At 33.6% G+C, this 22,634-nt stretch overlaps 2 protein-coding genes across 4 annotated transcripts; both read right to left on the minus strand.

The window, feature by feature from the left end:
• Window positions 1-4,825: 4,825 nt before the first annotated feature.
• LOC112295595 (uncharacterized) lies at window positions 4,826-9,763 on the minus strand. 3 transcript variants are annotated; one of them, XM_090244408.1, is made up of 11 exons: window positions 9,406-9,544; window positions 8,959-9,192; window positions 8,425-8,590; window positions 7,872-8,075; window positions 7,447-7,549; window positions 7,102-7,181; window positions 6,746-6,823; window positions 6,451-6,542; window positions 5,999-6,110; window positions 5,700-5,825; window positions 4,826-5,464 (listed from the first exon to the last, which is right to left on the minus strand). In XM_090244408.1, exons 2-11 carry the CDS (start codon window positions 9,102-9,104, stop codon window positions 5,354-5,356), a joined length of 1,218 nt encoding a protein of 405 aa, XP_090100534.1. In that variant the 5' UTR covers window positions 9,105-9,192; window positions 9,406-9,544; the 3' UTR covers window positions 4,826-5,353. The 3 variants fall into 3 exon arrangements, with proteins under 3 accessions (XP_090100534.1, XP_024403150.1, XP_024403149.1); XM_024547382.3 differs by having other exon boundaries at window positions 7,872-8,072; window positions 8,959-9,763; XM_024547381.3 differs by having other exon boundaries at window positions 8,959-9,529.
• A 220-nt stretch (window positions 9,764-9,983) lies between these two features.
• Window positions 9,984-12,511, minus strand: LOC112295594 (cytochrome P450 77A1). Its single transcript, XM_024547380.3, has 3 exons — window positions 12,341-12,511; window positions 11,857-12,032; window positions 9,984-11,713 (listed from the first exon to the last, which is right to left on the minus strand). The coding sequence occupies exon 3, from the start codon at window positions 11,689-11,691 to the stop codon at window positions 10,099-10,101; it is 1,593 nt and encodes a 530-aa protein (XP_024403148.1). The 5' UTR covers window positions 11,692-11,713; window positions 11,857-12,032; window positions 12,341-12,511; the 3' UTR covers window positions 9,984-10,098.
• Between the last annotated feature and the right edge of the window lie 10,123 nt (window positions 12,512-22,634).

Genomic DNA, 22,634 nt, shown 5'->3' on the forward strand with positions numbered 1-22,634 from the left:
ATTTACTTTGATGTAGATCTTGATTTTATTTATTTAATTAAGAAGTCTTAATATCAAAGACAAAAAATACCTATTATTAATAATAATCTTGTGGAGTTCTTAATAATCTACTTACATCCATAGTGATCTATTGTTTTTTCTTCAAAACCAAAATAGAAGCTCATGTTGGAGATTTTAAGTTCTATATAAAATTCTTAGTCAAGTTCTTGTTAATATACTTGTTAAATGAAGCCACGTCATTTTGCAATAAACTATAGATTAGTTCAAATGGTGAATAAGTTTTTTTTTGAAGATTAATTGAATAATTATAGAAATGATGTTTTAGAAGAATATGTTTCTATATATATATATATATATATATATATATATATATAATAAATATGTGTTGATGATGCTAATCAACTAAATTAAAAAAAAATTCTTAACTAAATTGGATCTACAATGAGCCTATAATTTGGTACTTATTAAAAATAAAAAGAATAAATAAAAGATTGTATTATAAACTATATACAAATAATTTCAATATAATGTCATGCCTTTTGGACTTAAATTTTTTTAATTTTATATTTATTTTTTTAAAATAATTTATTTATTGAAATTTTAGAAAATTTTGTTATGTGTTATTTAAACAATAATATTTTTTTAAGAATATAAAAATATGACAAACATTTTTTCCATTTACTAAAAAAAACTTAAAGATAAACAACTATTTGCAAAAATGGAAATAATTATATTTCACAAAACATAAATAGAATTTTTAAAATACATCATCATAAATGATGGTTTTCAAGTAAATTCTAAGAAGATACAAACTATTATGGATTAGACAACTTCAAGAGCTTGTTGTTATGTATTCATTTCAAGAATGGCTTCACTATAATGTTGCATCCAATTGTAGTAGATCTTTTTTCCATTATAAAAATTAACAATCTCATAATTAATTCTTTAATATTTTTTTACTCAAAATCAACATCCACAATCAAAAGCCATCTATTCTACTTTCTATAATCTAGACTAACATGATCTACTATTGAAACAACAAAATAAATTTAAATTACTTTCTTACAACTATTCAAACTATTTTAAGTTTGAATAATTGTAAGACACTTACAAAAAGTGATAAATTATATTTAGGGAGAAATTTTAATAAGCTAACCTATTAGATTTTCCTTCTCATAAATGCTTGGCCATTTTTAAACTTAAATGCATAATTACAAACATCCTTTTAGCTTTAAACTTACTATGGAAGAGACTGATTGGTTTTTAATGTTATATACAAAATCGTATAGCCATGTCCTTCATAAACATTGTGATCCTAACTGTCTAGAGTTGTTTTAGGAACATAAGCTAGTTGGACCTGCTTGAGTTCAATACTCTATTGCTCGCTCCAAAAACTTGATGATCAAGATTGCTACGTGCAAGTACCTTAACTTACTAAAACAATAGACCAATTTGGATAATTAAGACTACGAATTCATCAAGCACTGGACCCCATGCCAGTATACCCGAGGTAGGTAGACTCCTTTGAATTGGCTCCTCCGGCAACACCCTTGGGCAGAATCACTGGGTAGCCTTCGGTTGAGCATCGATTGATTATAATTTTCTGACAATTCTGCAGCTGTGCCTCTCTCAACATCCGTGCTATTCAATTATTGACCCACCTCTATACACTTCACTACTTCTTAGTTCTGGGGAGGAGGGAGATTAATGGAGAGCATATTTATTAGAAGTCTAATGACAATTCCCCTGTTGTCATTAAGATGCAAAAACTCATGTTGTAACCCATGTTTACACCTTCCTCTTCTTTTTTGTTTTTTGTTTTTGACCAATTGTGCTTTCGTGTGAGGGACGTATTCTAACTTCCTAGACCTTGCTTGCGGATTTCTCTTCCAAGGCCCTGTTAACTCTTGTAATCTAGTCAAGCCTTCGTCGTGGCATCGCAGATTGCACATGGCTAGTTGGGGTGCAGCTTTGTTGCCAAGTTCGATTTTTTCTTTTGATCATCTTTCAGATGGTGTCCGCACCTTGTAAGTGTCAGCTCGTGTGTGGTGATTTTTGTGCAATAAAGTTTAGTGGTTCATATTGGGAGTGTTAAGCTTTGGGTGGACATTAATAATACTGGAATGTTCTTTCATCTACTGGAATGTTTCCACCTACTGGAATGTTCTTTCATCAGAGACATACAAGAGCCTCTTGTTGCCTTTGCCAACTGCTGCACGTTTGTTTTGGAGTTAGATAGATGAGTTACAGTTACCGCTCACTGACTGCATTACTGTGGTCCTGATAACCTCATTTTAAGGGAAGTCCCCTCACCAAGAGACCAAACACTAGAGCATGTTTTGGCTAACAGAGACAACGGGATATGCTGCCCCAACGAAGTTATAGCTATGACCAGGATTGCGTTCAGAATTATGGTGCTGCAAACTTGTAACCTGAACTTTGTCCCCTTAATCCTCAGCTGGGAGAAGTCTCCTCCTTGCTTAAGCTCCGCGTTAAATTCCTTACACATATTCAAGTTTTGAACACAGAAGCCCAATTTTTGTCCAGGACACAGTTGAGCATGATGTGTAGGAAACATGAAATGCTTGTAGAGGAAGATTGTTGCTTTAGTTCAATTTTGCGGCTGAGGCCGATTACCTTGCGATGGTGTGTATTCTTTATGCTTACAGTGGTTAAAGCTTTTGACGGTTCTTAGTTGTTTGTGTTCTCTTCTTCGTTGTTGTAATGAAGTATTGTTCGGACAACTTGCGCGGCATATCGATTCTCTTGCCATTTACCTTAACAGAGAATTTAAAATAGAATACATTGATTCGGAAGGCTACTTGGATATATATACACACACATTGTATTTCTATTAAATACTAATTTTTTCTAAAAATATTAATCCAAAAAAAAAAAAAAACTCTATACCTAATGAAACAGTTTAAGTTATTTGTAAATTACTTAAATGAAAGAGGAGAACCACTTCAAAATATATAGATATATATATATAGATATATATATATATACATATATATATATATATATATATATATATATATATATAAAAGTATATTTCATATCAAACATCACTTTTTCTCAATTTAGAAATAATTTAAAATAACTAAATAAATAACATATACCAAATGAATAATAGTAATTATTAGAATAATATTAATATACTTTAAAAGATTAAAGTTTTTCATACAAGTTAAAGTATTTTTTTAAGAATTGTTTTAGCATTATATTAAAAAAAATATATTACTTTAATCATCAAATATTCTATTTGAATGAATTCTAATATATATTTTAATAAAATATAATTTAAATTCTAATACATATTTTAATATTTTAAAGTATATTAATATTATGAATTCTAATATATATTTTCTTTTAATAAAATATAATTTAAATTCAACGTGACTTGTGAAAGATATACTTGAAAATTTCTTTAAGTATATATATATATATATATATGGATTTGTTTAAAAATCATATTTACTTGTTGTTATACATCTTCTTTTCTGTATAGTAAATTATGATTAGTAACTATAAGATGTGTTTTTATCTTTTCTTGTTCTCATAATATGAGCTAATTTAAATTATCTTTCATTATGATTATTATTTTTATATTACTATAATAGTTTTTTTTAAGAAATCATCATAGTTGATTATATTTTGATATTTATATTAATAACTTTTTATTATATTTTGATTGAATTTATATCATAATTATTAAATTAAATTAGATTTTTTGAAATAAATAAATTAAAGATTTTGTCTCTTGTTTTTAAAAGTATCCTCATTGATATGTTATTTTTTTTTACATTTCATTTCTTATTACATTATACCTAAATTTTATACATAATATCTTTGTGTATAGGATGTGTTCACAATCTTATATAAACATTTTATTCTTATTATTTTTTCTTTTATATATATATATATATATATTAAGTTGTTTTAGCATGGCCCGTTTGAGCATTTGTAATGGTTTGATGAGCAAATAGCAAACAAAGTAGGTCGACAAAGAAACATTGTTGTTGGATACTGAAGCAAACCAATGTAGGAAAGACATTCTTAAAGTCTATTTGATTTACTTTACCTACCAAGACGTGTGTCTACCTCCTAGTTTTTCCTTGTCCAAAATACAGTATCAAAATTTTATATGAAAAAGCCACTCAATATATCTACAATTGATTTTTTAGAAAAAGAGATTTTATCTACATATATACACAAAACTAAAAGGTGCAGCTAGTGCATTTATTTAATTTTTTTTCCTAATATAAATAACTTTGATGTCTATTAAAATACCATAAAAATAAAAAATACTTACAAATCTTTAATTCACACTCAAAAAAATTCTCGGCAAATGATTTGAAGCAAACTAAAATTTGCTAAAATTAGCTGTATCAAATTAATATTGTGAAAAGTTTTCAATAATATCAAATCTTGATTGACCATTGCAAATTATTATTGTGCAAAGGTAAAAAGTAAGATGCACATAATAATTTGCAATGGTCAATCAAAAGTATATTCACGATCATGATGAGACAGTCTTTTTGATGTTTTTGGTGAAGCTCTATGGCGTGGGTGCAAGGCAAGCTAAAAATAATGAGCTTGGACTGCTGCAGAATCACTTATGATAACACGCTAAGTTTCTACTGAGCAATTCCTGTCTGTGCCCATCAAAATCTACCTATTTATTTGAGTCGGAGATACGGGTTGCAGTACATGATACTGTTTGGAGTAACTCTTTTTTTATTGGGCTTACACAGGCAATGTTGAAGATGTTAAGGATTGCATTCTAATAACGCTTACATACGACGGTTGGTGTTTCAGACCATTAGCTTTAAATGTGAAGTGGATGTCATGGATTGTACAAAATTGACACAAATGAGAGTTCAGTTCCTGGTGAAAGCTATAAAAACTTAGTTGGGAACCCCTTCGCAATGCAGTCTCACTCAGGGCAGCTAGAATCTCAGCTAGATTCATGTTCAGGTACAAATTCCCGGTGATGTCTAAGTAAGACAAATCAGATGCTACATCTTTGGATTGACACATATTCTTCGCTTCACATCCATCAGAAGGATCGGAGCCTCCCTACTACATAAACAGCTCAGCAATGGGAGTGCGTGAAGCAAAAACATATGAAGGTTCACCACAGTATCTAGAAATTAAACTCAAAGATGGGTACTTCTGAAGAAGTCAAAACGTAGACAGTGCTTGTTGATGTCGTGTCTTCCAAGGAAAGAAGACATTAGAAATGTGACCAGTCCACTCTGTACATAACGTTGCCTCAGGAAGCAGCATTACTTTTTTTGTGAGAATCATAAATCTGCGCGGCCGATTCGTTCCATAAGGTATGAATCCTTCAGTGGAGAAATCGAACTCCCCTGTCCAGCACCTTCTGCAGAGCCATGATCGCGTGGTCACAGCTTTTCACCGGATCTTTTTCGTCAAATGAAATGCGTCGCACATTGAACTGTATTTATCATCATCAGAGAATACAGGATTAATGCTAAGATAGACATGAGGTACTCATAGGATAATAAGAGGGCACCAGCATAAATCAAATGGCAGAAAAGAACTCAAAACGATTCGGGAGGATGATGCCAAATAAAATGTCCAGCGCAATCATGAAATCAATTTTCGCACTGGCACTAGCACGGCTACCAAATAATGATTCCATCCACAGTCAGTTCAGTGCAGATAATTACCTGTGCACCCTGCCGAACACGAATGTCAACACCTTTGCTGTCTATAGAAATCAAGGCAGCATCATCCACCTCGGCTTCCGAGGCTAAAAGCTCCATCAGCTTCTTTGAAAACCTGAAATTCAATTCCTGCAATCCCCACCAGAATTCACAGTACTTAGAAACACTATCAGTCGACTAATTAGTTATCTAACACAATAGTCACAACATGCATTATTGCAAGCTTCTGATATGTTATTATGACATAAATTGTGCTGATAACCAATCTTTCAACATATATTTCAGGAGAACATGCGGCAGACCTGTAATGTTTTTTCAGCCCCGTTGACTGCAATAATGTCTGGCCGAGCCAAGTCATATTCCTTGACATCAACCCATTGCACGGTGCCAAATCCTCCGACAAAATAGATGTCACTGCATTCCACATAATCATGGTTAATAACAGATTCTATGCTAAGTAAATTAAACACTGTACCAATATTGTGATCCTCCCATGAGACACAATGCAGTTAGCAGCTCTTCAGACACAACTTTTACTATTGTCAATAACGTACCACGCCGGATAAGCAACATACAAGGGGCAGCAAAAGGCGAGAAAATAGACATTCGTCACTATTTGTCGCTCAACCCCACATGTCTGCTTCTCATCAGGGTTTCTTTGGCAGTGTAGAACACCTCTTCTGCCAAGAGTACTGCACGGTGTTATACTCATGGTAGTTGCTACGAGGTCAATCAACTGCTAGACAAAAGATACCTTATATTTTCCATGCGATAGAAAGTAAAGTTGCTCCATTGTTGCGACGCCCCTTGTTGATGCTTTGCACGGTAATACTGATGCGCAAGCGCCTGCAAGTCATACATCATTTTTTTATCATCAAGGCAATGTTCAATGCACAGAAGTTGATGATATGGCTCCAATCCAAATTGTTGAGATGCAGAAGGGTCACTTCACGGTTTACAACGGAGTTATATGGTGCAGAATTTAAGGGAAAGCCCTTACAGTTTTTTATATCAAAGGTAGTTTAAGTCGACATTCTCCAATACCATACCTGCTGATCAGGAGGAAGAGGATACACATCTCCAAATAACGTAACCCTCGCATTAGCGAGTCCACTCCATCCTGGAATCTGCCAACGTGAACCAGATTTTAGCCAAAAAAAACATAGAGGAACTACTGACCCCTGAACAGATACAAAATTCAATCATATTTTAGCTTTCAGAAAAAATCTTATATATATATAGATCAGATATTGATAAAGTCTGCAGGTGTAAAATGTGCAAAATAAGCAGGCCTTTGATGACTCCAGGATATGGAAATCAGTAAAGGAGGGACATGATTCAAGACTACAATTACAACCATGGAACACTTAAATGGGGTTTCTTGCAAGTTTCTAAACGGCTGTACCTGAACCACCAAAGTGCAACGTGGATCTGCAAGGAGATTCCTTGTATGGATTGCTAATGGTGACAGTGAAAAAATGGGATCTGCGAAAAGAATGCCAGAACAGTTATGATACAGACTGCCTATGAAAAGACAGAAAATTGAAAAAAAAAAAAAAACAAACAAACAAACAAACAAACAAAAACAAAAACAAAAACTGAGTGGCGAGGTGAACACAGTGACTTATTCAGTTATTGAACACTTATGTTAGTGGTATACTAAAAACTTCAAAATGAGAGCACAGCAGTTCATGATTTAAATTCTATTTCTATACATACAACACTATCGTGTGAAGGTTCCAGTCCATACGTCCACGATTATCCGTAGCGAAGTCCACAAGTGAACCGAAGGGGTAACCTCGCCGGCGATGATGCATACGTGACATGATCGTGCACAGATGTGCAAAACGAGCCTGCGTCAAAATGGGCCACATGTTAGGATTGCTAAACTCCAGAGGGACCGTATCAGCAGGGGGTTCGCATCCTATCTGAAATCATATCATCCAACCAAAAGGTCAAACCTGAAGGGCGTGGACGAATTTCGTCAGATAAAAAGATCAAGAGTGATGAAATTTTGTCATGGTTTACTCGAATGCAGCTAAAAACTACTTGCAAGAAATCCTACATGAGATACGGGGCGGCCTAATTTTTAATATTTCTTTTCCTCAGTTGCTCAAGATCCTATCTGAGGAATTGAAGTGAAGAATCCCACTATAAGTTTGACAAACACCATACCTGTTCAATGAGGTTGCGTACGGCAATGGCGGGGTGAGGCAACCCATGTGAACTTGTGGCACTCTGCACTCCACCTGAGATGGGCGTTCGAAATAGACCTGCCCGACTGCCGCTTGTATTTGGCGTCCCTGCTGTGGTTGCGGGTGAAGTCGTCACCCCGATTATGCTTTCAGAATTGTCAGGAGGATTAGCACTCTTGGCCTGCTGCTCGAGAAAGTATTCCCAGGTCAATTCAACGTGACCTTGATTTTAACATTAACAAAAGAGACGTGTCCAAGTCATCTGGTCCTAAGGATGGTGAGCACTCGCTTTATAATGTGTTAAATGTCAGGTTCTTCGTTTATTATTCGGTGATACAATCAAACAGATGAACATACAAGAATCACTCTGAAAATACGAACTTTGTACACACATGTGAAGGGAGACGTTGAAGATTGTGTGATGCTAGTAAAAGGGTCAATGAATTGCACAATATTTGGTCTAGAAAAATGTTGTCTAAATACAATTTGCACACAGGGCAGGCCGAAGTCTCCAGAAGCAAGGTTTACCCTACCTCTGGATGAGCGGAACTACCGTTCTTCTCAGAGCTGGGCTTAGAAAAGGAAAGACCATCTCCTGAAGGTCCATCCTGTTTCAACACTGCTCTCGCAACATGAAGGGCACCAGATCGTTCCAAGAACAAATTGTCACCGTCTGATATCCTCGGCAACCTGCTTCCTCTGGATTCAACAAGAAAGCTTTCATTATTTATTATCGATTATCCCAACACCGTGATACCAATCAGCACAATTGAAAAGAAACTGCCCTCGAAGATCATATTGGTGAAACAACGACCTCAGGAAACTATGTTCGGACAAATTGCGTGACAATTTAAGAGGAATACACCAAGAGCCAAACGTTATAATGGTCCAAAGAGCATTTTTACCAATTGATACGAGTAGAAAAGAACTCTTCCCGAGCAATGCACACTACTCAAAGTCTAGGGGCTCAACGTGACGTTCACAGAAACGCTCGTTGTAGAACGGGATAACTAGCAGATTTGCGTAACTGACAACACAAGGGGACAAGATTAGAAAGGAGGTTTTACCTGCCAATAGCTTTCAGCGACCTAACATACTGTTGTCCAGAGAATGACGACCGAGCCCGCGAAGGGAAAAACTCAGTGCTAGCAAATTCATTGCAAGGATGAACTAAAGTAGAAGAGCTAAGATTGGCTGTCCGAGTCACGTCCATGACAAATGCTTTTCCTCTCCACAATTTCGTCACATGACACAATCAGAACAAAAAAACCCACACACGCACTCCGCAAGATGCACCAGGTCTGGAGCCCAAACCAACACTTCAGAAAATGAAGAATACTTCAAAGACTTTGATAAACCCTAAGCTTCAGATTGCCTAAACCCTGTTAAAGCCTTCACCCGAAATCCACATCAAAAACAAATAATTGCGGAGGCTTTATTGCAATCTGCGAAAGCAATATTAAATGCCCAGAATCTCAAACCCGATGCTCAGGGTTTGGACCAAGAAATTCGACCTGATCGTGCAGGATTAACATCAATGGCTCTGTCTACGCAGCGACGGGAAGCATTAGGGCCCCACAGAGAAATGCGTATGCCAGAATCACATGTGATATCTCTCAGAGAGTGCCACCTCGCCAACGAATATGAAAGATGCCCCCTTCGAACAAAGCAGCGCCAGCCCTAAACAAGAAGAAGTCAAATTGAAGACCTGACGGAGAATAAATCGTTCGTCGTCGCGGGGTTCTTGCGGTGGCCACTTCGCTCGTCCGTCTAAGCAGACGAACTTCAACCAACGATGACTCATCCCGGATTCTACTAAAGCACCAGCCAAATCTTGCAAGGGAACGTGATCCAAGTATATGATTCGAAATAATGGAGAAACGAAGAGACACAACGAGTGACAATCACCTTTGAGTGAACATTGTATTGTCATCGGAGTCATGCTTAAATTAGGGCTGAGGATTGGTGTCAAGTAATATTGTGATAATCCGGCATGTGAAACCGGATACTGAAGGTCAACCTCAAGCCCTGCATCGGGCACCTGTAGTTACTATGTCTCAAAACAGCTAGCAATAGAAACTGGAACAAAATGAAGAGTCATTTGCATATATTAAATAGACACTGATGAGGATAAACAGATAATTGAACAAGTGATTTGCGACATAGCTGTCCGAGCAGTCAATGTTTGATGCACTACATAAGCAGTTCTACATCATTCTAAAATGGGTCCTTTCTTTTATGGTTGCCCGGAGCGGATTCTTCATGGTGACGACCATGCGGAACTTCTCCGTGAAGTCGACAGCCTTGCGGGGTGACTCAGGTCCCCACTCGAAAGCATAGATCAAATTTGCAAACAGATGATGGAGATGCAGAAACCCCATGGCAGCACCTGGGCACGATCTCCGACCAGCGCCGAACGGCATGAAGGCATGCTTGTGCGTTTGTGTGACCGGAGCATTTGATGATCCTGTACCGGCAAGAAACCTCTCGGGTCGGAAATTCAAGGGATCAGTCCATATATCATCGTCCATGGCGAGAGCTCCAGCGTGGAACACCACCATGGTGCCTTTGGGGATGTCGTATCCAGAGAGCTTGCAATCCTGCGCGGCAAGCTTTGGTATTGCCAGAGGCGTCATCATGTGTCTGCGCATGGACTCTTTCACAACAGCTTGTAAGTAAGGGAGCTTATCAAGCTCAGATTCTTCCACCAACCGGCGCTCGAGGTTGGGTCCCATAGCGCATCTAACTTCTGTGTAGACCTTCTCTTGGATGTGCGGATACTTCACCATGTTGGCCAGAGCCCATTCAAGGATGTGCGACGTGTTGTCGGTGCCGCCAACCATGAGCTCGACGACGTTCCAAACGATCTCAAGGTCCGTCAGCGCACTCTCACCTTTGCAAGATATTAGCGCGTCAACGAAGGTTCTGGTCTCGGTGGCTGGGTGGTCCTGGAGATATCTTTTGCGTTGCTGGACTATTGGCATCACGAGCGAGACGGTGTTATCTGCGACAGTTTCTATGTTCCGGTTCGCAGATCTAGCGAGGGGGAAGAGTAACGTCCTCGCCACAACTGAACTGTCAATGACTAGCTGGAAAATAGATCCTGCATCCATAAGTTGGCGGAAGCACCTATCGAGCTCTACGATTTTTGCATGTCGACGATTTGAATTCACAGCTTCCATCAGTGCGAATTCCTCCCCGAAACCGATTCTCATGATCACGTCCACTGCACTGGTTCTTAATTGATCTAGAGGAGAGACCAACCCTGCATTCGCATGAGCTTGCTCTCTGAGCCTGGCCAGCAGTTTCTGTATTTCGCTGTCACGAATGGGCTTGTAGCTTGCTAGCTTTGAGGGACCCAGCAGGTCCACGCTGATGGTCTTCCTGAGCTTTTGCCAATGAGGGCCGAAAGGCGAAGTCATGGTGGTTTTGAATCCTGCGCTGATGTGCTGCCATGATAGCAGCTTTGGTCGCGATGAGAACACGCTGCTCTGCTTGATGAGAGCTTCATGTACCGTCTCCTCTCCAGTTACAATCACCATAGGGAAGGAACCACCGAGCCAGACATTATATACAGGACCCAACTCTTTGGCCAGCAGTCTAAAGGTGGTGTGACATGCAGGACCGCCTCGGAGGAGTTGTGGAAGATTGCCAAGGATCGGCCACTTCCAAGGGCTCGGTGGATACTTTGGCCTCAGCTTCTTATCCCGGAGAATGAAGGCTCTCAGGAAGTAAACGAAGAAAAACGTGACGAATGCCAGCAGGACAAGCGCGTTGCTGGCGATGATATAGTTGGCCATGGTATCCACAACCTTCGCCGCGCTGATAAAGTAGTCAATCCAGGTCGACAACCGGCTGTGATCGTTTAATATTTTGACAGAATGGTACAACTCTCAACCTGAGACAAATAAAGATTCATAGTGGAAATCTCATGAAAAGTTGTAAATGGTGATTTGATGACAAACCTGTAGTAGTCGATGCAGGCGTCTGCAAATTGGAGGCTTGTTGCTGAGGGAGTCCAGGAGAAATATTGTCAAGTCGAGAGTTTCATCAGCCGGCTGTCGATCGATCTATATAACTAACACATGATCTGAAGGGAAACTGGAGACGGTTCATTTTATGGAGTTGATCCAAACCTCTCCTGCTTGCCGTGACAACCACATGAAAGTTTCAATCCTGGTGCCCACGAGCTGAGTCATCGCAGATTCAATGCAAGGAAAATTACAGTAAATCGAAGGATTATCCCTGATACCAACAGACTAACAACATCGTCAAGCTGCCGAAACTTAATCATCACTTGACGCCAGTTGACATGTCGATTAAGTTGCACCTTGCAACCAAGATTTATGTGCATCAAAAGTTGTCCGGACCATGTGAACTCATGTTCATTTGTGGTGACTAAGCACTCTGGAGATTGACACAGCTGCCAGGACGACATTGTAATTTTACCTCTAGTACGTTGTCTCATAAGCCTTCATGTTCAAATGGCTAAAATTTACTAGATAGTTATCATTCGTTTTCTAACTCGACAGGTGACTAGTGGAGACTTATCAATTCAAACACACTGGACCAAACTCCAGTAGGTTGATCCAAATTCACTAGGCAACTGAAGGTTATTTTCTGAGTAATCCTCTGAATCAAAGAGTCACATACGAATGCTCGTAGGAACCGAGGATTATCCGCTAAAGCCTTGCGGTGGAAAGATCAACGTGAGCTCATACTAACTCATAAAATCCTCATGCTTAGTTCTTGACAATTCTGTAAGGCGCCTCAATGCATTCTGATTACGTACACCTTGAGAAACTCAAATTGCCGTAGATCGCTCGGTACCCACTTCTGACTCTCTCCTGTCCCTCCCGTCTCTGCCCAACGCTCAATTTATTTCTCAAAAACATATAGAGACAAACTTAGATTATCTTCCAAACACAATTGTTTCGTTTCAGACATCATTTAAATCTGGGGATAATGTTCTATTGCTCAGAGGGACAATTGGATCGTCCAGGAGTACGTAGCTCCTCCTCCAAGGTGAATCATGAAAACTGCGCTTCCAGGTTTACTGTTTGTGAGCAGAGACAAATTATGCTGTACATTGATATGCTGATTTTCAGCTTCCATCGCACGGCAGTGTGCTTGCATGAAAAATCATAGCCTACGATGTAGTTCAAGTTCATTATTTTGGTATTACAATAGATGTTAAGCTAGAGACTAGCAAAATACAACAGTTCACCATAATTATTTAGGTTCATGCAGAGAGTTTTTGCGGCCTAGATTGATTTACGTTAGCAACGACACAAGAGTCATTTAGCTGGTTGACCGTGTCACTTACAGAGCAGACACACAAACTTCATGTTAACTACTTCTCTATACTGATCTGCTCCAGCCTTCATTGGTTAAGTCACCACAGCTAAGCGATGAATTTGATGGAGAATCAGACTGGGTTGAACCAGTCACCAACGGTAGAACCATTGTCCTACAAATTCGTTAACAGTGCTAAAAACATTTGTTCTGGCTCTCGCTCCCTCCACTCCAAAGCCTAAATGCTTTTTGGAATCTTTCTGCGTCTGCAGAAAACTTTTCTGCTGGTACATGATCTAGTCAGGCCGTAATAGGCGATTGTCGGCTCTCGATTGTGCACAGTATGCTCCATTCGCTGTCTCTGTGGCGTAGTACTGGAGCTGTAAAACATCTGTGGTTCACTTTCAAGTCTAGCACGAAATTCATCCACTGAATGCAGTACAATAAGAATCCCGCCCTCAATCGTATCAATAGCTGCTTGATCATGTCAGAACATGTCCTCTAGAGACCAGATACTGGCGAGAATGAATGTAGATCGCTCTCAGCCTCACACTTGCCTCAAACTATATAATTACCAACTGAATTTAAGTGTAGATATACAGACGCATTTCGTCCAGCAACATGGCAATGAGTTATAAGCGTACCCCTGCCAACAACCCTGTGAAAGATGACCTGAAGGAGACAATGAGTCGATCATATCCTCGCAGAACACCTCGGAACTAGCGATGACTATAGTAAAAGCGGAGAGTACATGCCCTCCAGCATCAGACACAAACTCCGTTTTGTCAGTGCCGAGCCAGATCGTCATCGCGCAAAAATCTACATTGCTATATACTGAGACGCAATACGACGCAGAACACACACTCATCTGGTCACCATTCTAGACCTATGAGCTCTGCACGTTGGCATCGAACCAGGCCAGGTTTGGAATCCGGAATTTTTGCGCCTTCGATGTAAGGCACGATTCTAGCACACGCTGTCGCAGCACGGGTTGTCAAAACATGTGTGCCAATTCATTCAAGCAAAGAGCAGGATTCGCCTTTGGTTGTGAAACAGACATCGCCGCTGTCTATCGCATCGAACATGATTTGTGTGTATGCGTCTTTGTTTCGACTTCTGCACAAGGAGAGCAAGTGAGTGGAGTGGAGAGCGATGCAGATTCGCTGGCCCTTCGCCGCATGCTTGCTTCAACATCGGGCACTGACGCTGAAGTCTCGATGCTTCGAAAGCAAGCAAGTAAGATTCAATGCAAGATTTCTAACTAGTTAAAAGAAATTGAAGAAAGAAGAACAAAAGGAGACGTCACTTTTTGACTCTTTCTTATCTTAATTGCAAAGTAGTTTATTGTATGTATATATATATATATACATATATATAAATATATTCTAGTGGAAACCATGCATTTGGCCACAAAAAAGTGTAAAAGTTTAATTTGCAATTGTTAGGTAAAAAATTGACCACTCCTAAAGAAATATTAAACAACAAAGAAATATATATATTTATATATATATATATTACAATAAAATCATTTATTTTTCTTCACTATAATTGGAAAATATAATTTTTATTTATTACAATAATAAAATAGCTAAGTTAAAAGAACTTTTGGATAAATTATATTTATGGTAGTATTTTTTTCTTTATTAATTTCAAGATATAAGATCTCAATCATATTTGGAGAAGTGCATCATAAAATGGCACAAACAAATACCAACATTCTAATGTGCAAATAATAGAATTCTAAGATCTATTCCTACATTCTAAAAAAATTGTTCTTGAGATTTATCAATCGCCATTGTAAATCCTAGTTTTATTGGAAATCATCTTTGTTGTAACTTAAATGGAATCTATGCAAAGAATGAATATAATGTAATCCTTGGGAGAAAAGTCAATTGTCCCTTGTAGTCTCCAGATAAAAGTTTTGTTTTTATAACTCAATCAATGAGTTCTGTAATGATTACATACAATCTATTGCAAAGTCTTTGGCATAGAGCAATATTTTACAACAACATGATAGGATATCCAACCTTTAGCTCCAAGCTCAATGTTTACAATCCAAATAGACTAAAGTTATTCAAATATTCAATTAGATAATAATTATCTTTTTATTAGCATTATCTTTCATAATTGCCATATTTATGCTTAAATAAACTTATAAAAATTCAAAAAATCTTTTTGTTACATGCTTATTTAGATTATCAATATTATATTTTTGTATAAATAAAATAGACTTATTAGTGAAATATTCATCTACAAGTGTCCCATCTTCATCCAATCTTTAGTAGAGAGCTTAAATTAAATCATTTGATGTTGGACCTATTTTTATACATTCTAAAAGAATCACTATACTTTTTAATGGATCTATAATTATTGATCTATTTTTTAACCTACAAATAGAAATCATTTTTAGATATATTACACAAAAATATTGTATCATAAAAAAAAGAAAACTCTCAAAAGTAACAATCATATGTAATGCATACCTTCAAGAGTTCTTTAGCAAATAATAAATTTTTATTAGACACAACTTCCAAATGTATATTTTTTGCCAATTTGCACACTTTAATGTTACTCTAGATCTTTTTTATGTAGTAGAATCAATAAAATATAGCCTTATAATTATAAATCTATATTATCTTACTGTCTACTTCTTCAAGGTCTTATTCCATATAAAATGATATAGAAACTTTTGATACTAATATTACTAAGAAATCTCCATAGATTCACACATTTCAAAAAATACTATAAAAGTTGTTTTTTTCTACTTTCTATGGACTAAGACTTTTGTTGTATCATTATTTGGATAAAAAGTTACTTGATGCATTTCAAGAAGATTCAATGTCAATCAAACCACATTTAGAACTTCTTTAAGAATTTTCATTCTAAACAAATGTCATATTCTCTTTGAAACTCCAATATATTATGCATCAATATGTTGCTTGATTTCATCATTTTTATTTTTTATTTGCATTTTTTTATTAATTATATTTTTTATAGTAATATTAAAAAATATATTTTAGAACAAAAATCAAAGCACAAATCTCAATGTTCATATGGCAATTATACTTTTTAATAAGAGTAAGATTTTATAGAACAACATCTTAATTGTTTATAACATGATTGCCAATATTGAAAGTTCTTCCATCATTCTTTCTATAATATTGAAGATAGCCATCACCATCCATTGATGTTATTTTTTGATATTCTTTTGGATATGTCTATTAGCATATTCTATTCTTCATGCATGGAAATTATATATTATGAGGTCTACATAGACTATAAACTATATAAATGCTAATTGTCTCAAATAACAATGGATTTTTTTTCTCAAATAAGAAACTTCACACAAACAATCTTATCAATATTGGCTAAATATTTTATTTTATTATTTGGTTCAAAAAAGAATAAGAAGTACATATGCAAAAGTCCTTGCTTTTGAAACTCAATAGTATGTATTCTTGCAAGTATATGTCCTAAAATGTGATGTTTATAAATATCTTCAATTTATGCACAATGCTTGAATTAAAATATTCTTGCTACCACTTGATAGCAATCTTCAAGTCTTTGTCCTAGAAGAAGTGTATCTCAGAGTTTTGGCCATTGCAAATTTGGAATCATTATACCAAATATATCTAGATGTTGAAAGTATTGAATAATGGCCATAAAATCTAGAAAAATCTCAAATAGGTTTTTATACTTCTAATAAGAAATACTAAAAAAATTATCTTCTATCCTACATTTTGCATGTCAATTTCTTGTTTTTGCACATTTCCAAAAATATTTGCTAGTCTTTGATATAAATCTTCATATAATCAATCTTGATTCATACTAAAGTATCTCAATCAATTTTGCTCTATTGCTGCTGAAGCATCCACAATAAATTCTTATAGCAACTTTTTACGTCATAAGATAGTCAAGTACTTATTATTTTTAGAAAAAAATTCAATATGAATAAAATACTATTTGAATAATATGTATAATCCATGTATTTTCACTTCCATCTTCATTGGCATTCATATCTTTATGTCTCATTTGGTCATGCTATCCAAGTTCTCCACATCAAAAAAAATTAACATAATAGAATAATAAGTATTTAGGATATTCTTTATGAATTTATTGTAATATAATTCTTTTCATTAAATAATTATATCTTTCATTTTTTTTTTGCCTTTGTTCTATTAAATGTCATAATAACTACAACCTCCTCAGAAGTTAGAAGATTATAACATCTTCTATTAGCATCTTTACTAAAATAAAGATATATGTATATATCATCATAGCTCTCTCTTCTTTCTCTTACTTTGAATAATATTTCATGAGCTTATTGATAAAGTAAAAAAATATGGGATCTTTTTTTAAATATTCTTGAAATAACCACATTGTCTAAGCTAATAAATTGTTACTATGTGTCATTCTTACTTCATATGCAATATCAAGATCATAAATGTAATATTTCATATAACTTACATTTATACCTTATTTTGATAAAAGAATATCTATTTGATGCTAAAGCTCTCTAAATATACAAAAGCTATATATGCCATATCTTTGCAAGATAGTATTATTAACTTTTGTACCAAGAGATATAAATGTGTGTATAACATTATATCATCAAATAGTCTTTTGAAACTCCTTGCTTTCTTCATCTTGTCTATTAAGTAGTTATCTAATTAATAATGAGAGATCTTCAAGAAACATAAGTTCAACCTTTCTATAAAGACAACAGCTACTAAATTATAGATTTAATTTTATTGATGACATGATTTTCTCATCCATCCAATAGAATGCCTTGCAATATGGGCATTGAACATCCATATTTTCAACATTAGAGAGACCTTTCAATTTTTTTTCTTTCATTGTAATGTACATAAGAAAGTTATTCCACTTATTCACCAATTTTTCTTATTGTATCATGTTTTCTAACTTCTTCTTTTCATTGTGCATGTAAGATTGCTTCTTCTTATGTCCTTTATCTTTGCTATATATTTTTTCAAAGATTCAAAGATTAAGAAGTTTCTTTACTATTGCTATCATTTTCATTAATGATAGTAGCATGTCCCTCTATTTGTTGATACAAAACATTCATCTTGCCTAAATTATGCATAGCTTTAGCATTTGTCTATCAAAGTTCTTCAGAATTTTTCTTTTATTATAGCTCTATTCTTCTAAAATTTTGATGATTAATATCATCTTTCTCATTCTCATCTTTCTTACCATCTCTCCTATATTATTAACTATCTGCTTTTTAATTACAATTAATATTATCATCTATAATGGTTACACCCTCGCTTTGAGCTCTCTTGTGATTTCTTTGATATTTGTTAGACAATTCTTTAGCAATAAGTTGTTTCACCTTTTTTTTTAGCTCTCTTGTGATTTTTTTGATATTTTTTGGGCAAGTCCTTAGCAATAAGTTGTTTTATCTTTTTTTTATGTTCTTTCACCTTCTTTACATTATTATTAAGCAGCTATTCTCCAATTAATTCTAATCATTGTTAAAGCTAGACCACTCACAATGTATAGGTTCAATCAAACAAATGGAGTGATCTTATTACAAAAAATAAAAAAAAACAAACTTATTTAGGCATAAAAATTGCAATCTGCTAAAATTTTGATATAATTACATTACTCAAGTATTTGAGCAAGATTACGTAGTATCTATAAAATAAAAATAAATAAATATAAGTTAATTAATTAAATTATAATAATAAAATACTTTAATAATATATTATAATAATAAAAAAAATAAAGATCATATATCTATATATTCCTATAAGTCATGTTTGAACAGCTTTTTACAATAAATTGCTATGACAAAAAGCTCAATTTTTTCAAAAAATTATATTTTATAAAATAATAATAATAATAATAATAATAATAATAAATATTTATTATTTTACTTATTAAAAATTATTTATTACTTCACATATACACAAAAGATCTATGTATATATTTATGCATATGAAGATGAATATAAAAATATACATATAAAAGCTAGAAATGAAATTCTTATAATCAAGTTTTTTTATAATACTTGTTGTGGTGGTTGAAAATATTTTTAAAATTCCAATAAAATCATATTCTTAAATCATATTGATAAAAAAAAATTATAATTATTTTAAGAATATTCATAATAAAGATATAATGAATTTTCATACTTTAAATTTGTATTCATCAAGTTGTGTTTTATTTTGTTTCACTCTTGCTATTGCAATTGAAGAAGATATTATTCTTAATTAAAGTAAAATAGTTCATTATTAATATATATATATATATATATATATATATATATATAGACAAAAAAAACTTAAAAACCAAATTTTTGTAACCACAATTAGTAAAGCCTCATATTGAAGTAGCAAAATTATAGTAGAAACGCACTTAAAGAGTACTTAAGGAATTCAAATATACTATAAAATTTTTGCTTGGATTGCATTAATTCTACATCACATAAGACTTCATAAGCTCAACATGGATTTGATATGTACAACATGGGTCCAATAAGTTTTTCAATAAAAACTTTGTTTCATTGTTATATGTATTACTAAGGCCTTGTTAACATCAATATTAGAAAAAGATGGTTGTTTGTATTAAAAATGATTGTATATTAGAAGTCATGGATCTATTAGGCATTGAAATGATCCATGTTTATCCAGACTTCCTAGCATTAAAATTATTTTAAAAGCTTTTATTGGAAAAAAAATCTAAACATTTATTAGATGGATAAGCACATGTGGCTCTAGTTCTATTTTCTTTTGTGTCATTCTTTTCAATTTGGTCCATTCCTCTTATTCTTGGTCCTCAACAATGCTTATAGTATTCATTTTGTTATAGTTGCTATTGGTGTTGTTTTAAAAGGCATTACAATAGATGTTTAAATTTGGGAAGGTTTTTTTAAGATGCTCTTCATTATTTTTATGACCTTTTAATTATAGAATTGTGAACTTGCAAAAAAAACCCTGTGGATATTGTCTCTTATAATTTGTTGATTATTTCCTTCTTTAAAAAAAAAAAAAAAAAAAAAAAAAAATGAGGCGCAACTTGTATTGGCTTACATACACCCTTAGTTTTATCACGTACATTCTCACTATTTGACTTATCATATAATTCTTCTTAGTTCATATACATTCTAATACTAATATATATGATCTAAAGGCTGCACAGAATGCTTTGAAAAGATATTTACATAATCACAAAAAACATCTAAAGAAATGGATAAAAAAAAAAAAAAAAAAAAAAAAAAAATGATTGTTTTATCTTTTGTAAAAACACCATTGATGGTAGTGACCAAATCATCTTTGACTTGTAAGTTGAAAAATAACATCAATAAACATAGTAACTACTAATGCATATGCTATAATGCAATACAAAGTATAATACCTACATGTATATGATATCAAATTTTACATAAGCCAATAATAAAGAAATTCTTAATAGATGTTATAAAAATTACTAAGGTTCTTAAAATAATATAATTAATATATTTTTAGTCTTTTCTATAAAAAATGAATATAAATAAACTACCTTAATTTTTTTCACTCAACTTCTATAAATATCCATTCAAAAATCCAACAAATAGAATGTATCAATAAAAGTACTAGAACTTAGCACCTTCACAATGCTATTGCCAAAGTTATTGTTATTACTAAGCAAGTATTTATACTACTCCTCAAATTGAAAGTCCATACATATTGTTTATATTTTATTGATTTACTATATGTTATTTAAGAGACATGTTGTTCTTCTATTATTTTTTTGTGGAAGTCTAGGATCTACTTATTTGTATTAACTTAGGCTCATCAAAATTCTCTAATACTTATACATTGTACTATCATAAGTTCCTTGAAAAGATACTATAACTAACGGTGGAATCAATCTATATGATGTACAGGTTCTTCATTTTTAACAATATGTTAACTTTTGGAATGATTATGTAGTCTCAAGCTTCAGAAGAGCAACAATAGGATATTAGTCCTATGGTTTTATATGGTAATCTAATATTATAACACAAAATATAAATGCAATTGTAATCTTTAAAGTATAAAGCTTCAATTCCTTGTAATATATGTTTTAAATTAATATTTAAAAGACCTCAAATGTATTCAAAAACTACATGGTAAGAATAGTCTTTATTACAGGATACTCTTATATTGTCTTCAAAAAATTAAAGAAAAAGAAAAGTACGATACAAATAAATTAGCAAGATAAATAATGAGATAGTTATGAATAATATCAACACATTACAAGCATCCAACCTACAACAAATCTACAAATCTAAAAATATAAATAAAAATATTTTTATTTTTTGTAATTTTTTTGTTAATTCTCTAAGTAAAAAATTGTCAATCCTTGCAAATATGACTATGTGAGTATGAAAAGCACAGCAACAAACTATTAGCCAACAAAGTTTGATGACTTGAGACAACACTAATTTTAAAATTTTCTTCTTATAAACTATATCAATTTTGATCACAAAATGTCAATACCTTAAATAATAGCCAAAATACAGAACTAATAAAAAAGAATTATAATTGAGAGTGCCTTGTTATATTATTCAATTTTATTTTCTATGAAAACTTTTATTATTAAAAACTTGTGTCGTTGGCACATACTTAGTATTAAGCAGAGGTAGCACAAATCTTGAATTTAGTACCTTGATATGTATTAATTGAGGTTCTTTGCACACTTAATTACACCATCTTGATTAGTACACACTCTAGAAGGTCTTTCTTGGAAAAAAATGATATCTGGATTTTTTTGACAAATCATACAAAGATGGAAAATTCTTAAGAGAAAAATTCATTTAAAAGAAAATAGATGATTTCTTCTTTAATAAAATAGCAAATTTAGTGTATAAAAATTTGATAAAGATGTGATAAGGTGTCAAGCAAATACTCTTATTCCATCCAATGAGAGATCATGAGTGCTTCCAATGATGTGCTCATAGATTCAAAATTGAGAATGGCAATTATAAGTCTTTTGATAAATTTCTTAAGGAAGCATAATACAAAGGCTTTTTTTTCTTTGTTTGCTAAACATTCAACCTATTCAATTTTAGAAGTAGGCACAAACACTACAATAACATCAAATGATCTCAAATATAGAAAAAACTTTTGATGAAAAAATTGATTATTGAGTCAAAAGTTCATATAATTTATTTTTTTGAAGTAGAAGTGAATCATATGAGTTGTTAAGGCCCTCTTAATTGTTGCATATTTCAACTTTTGCTTTACTTTTGCTTCATTTTTGCTTCACTTTTAATAAAAAAAATAAGAAATGCACCCAATTAGAGATCAAATTCATCTTCTTTGGTTTATCTTATTAGTTTATCCTCCCTTGATGTACTTTATATAAAAAATTAGTTAAATCTATGCAATTGTCACAAAAAATATACAAAAGTTACATGACTAAATATACTTGCAATACAAAGCTTAAAAGATCTCATTGT

Source organism: Physcomitrium patens, chromosome 18 (genome assembly GCF_059467195.1).
Source record: "Physcomitrium patens ecotype Gransden chromosome 18, ASM5946719v1, whole genome shotgun sequence".
In the NCBI taxonomy this organism is placed as follows: Eukaryota; Viridiplantae; Streptophyta; class Bryopsida; order Funariales; family Funariaceae; genus Physcomitrium; species Physcomitrium patens.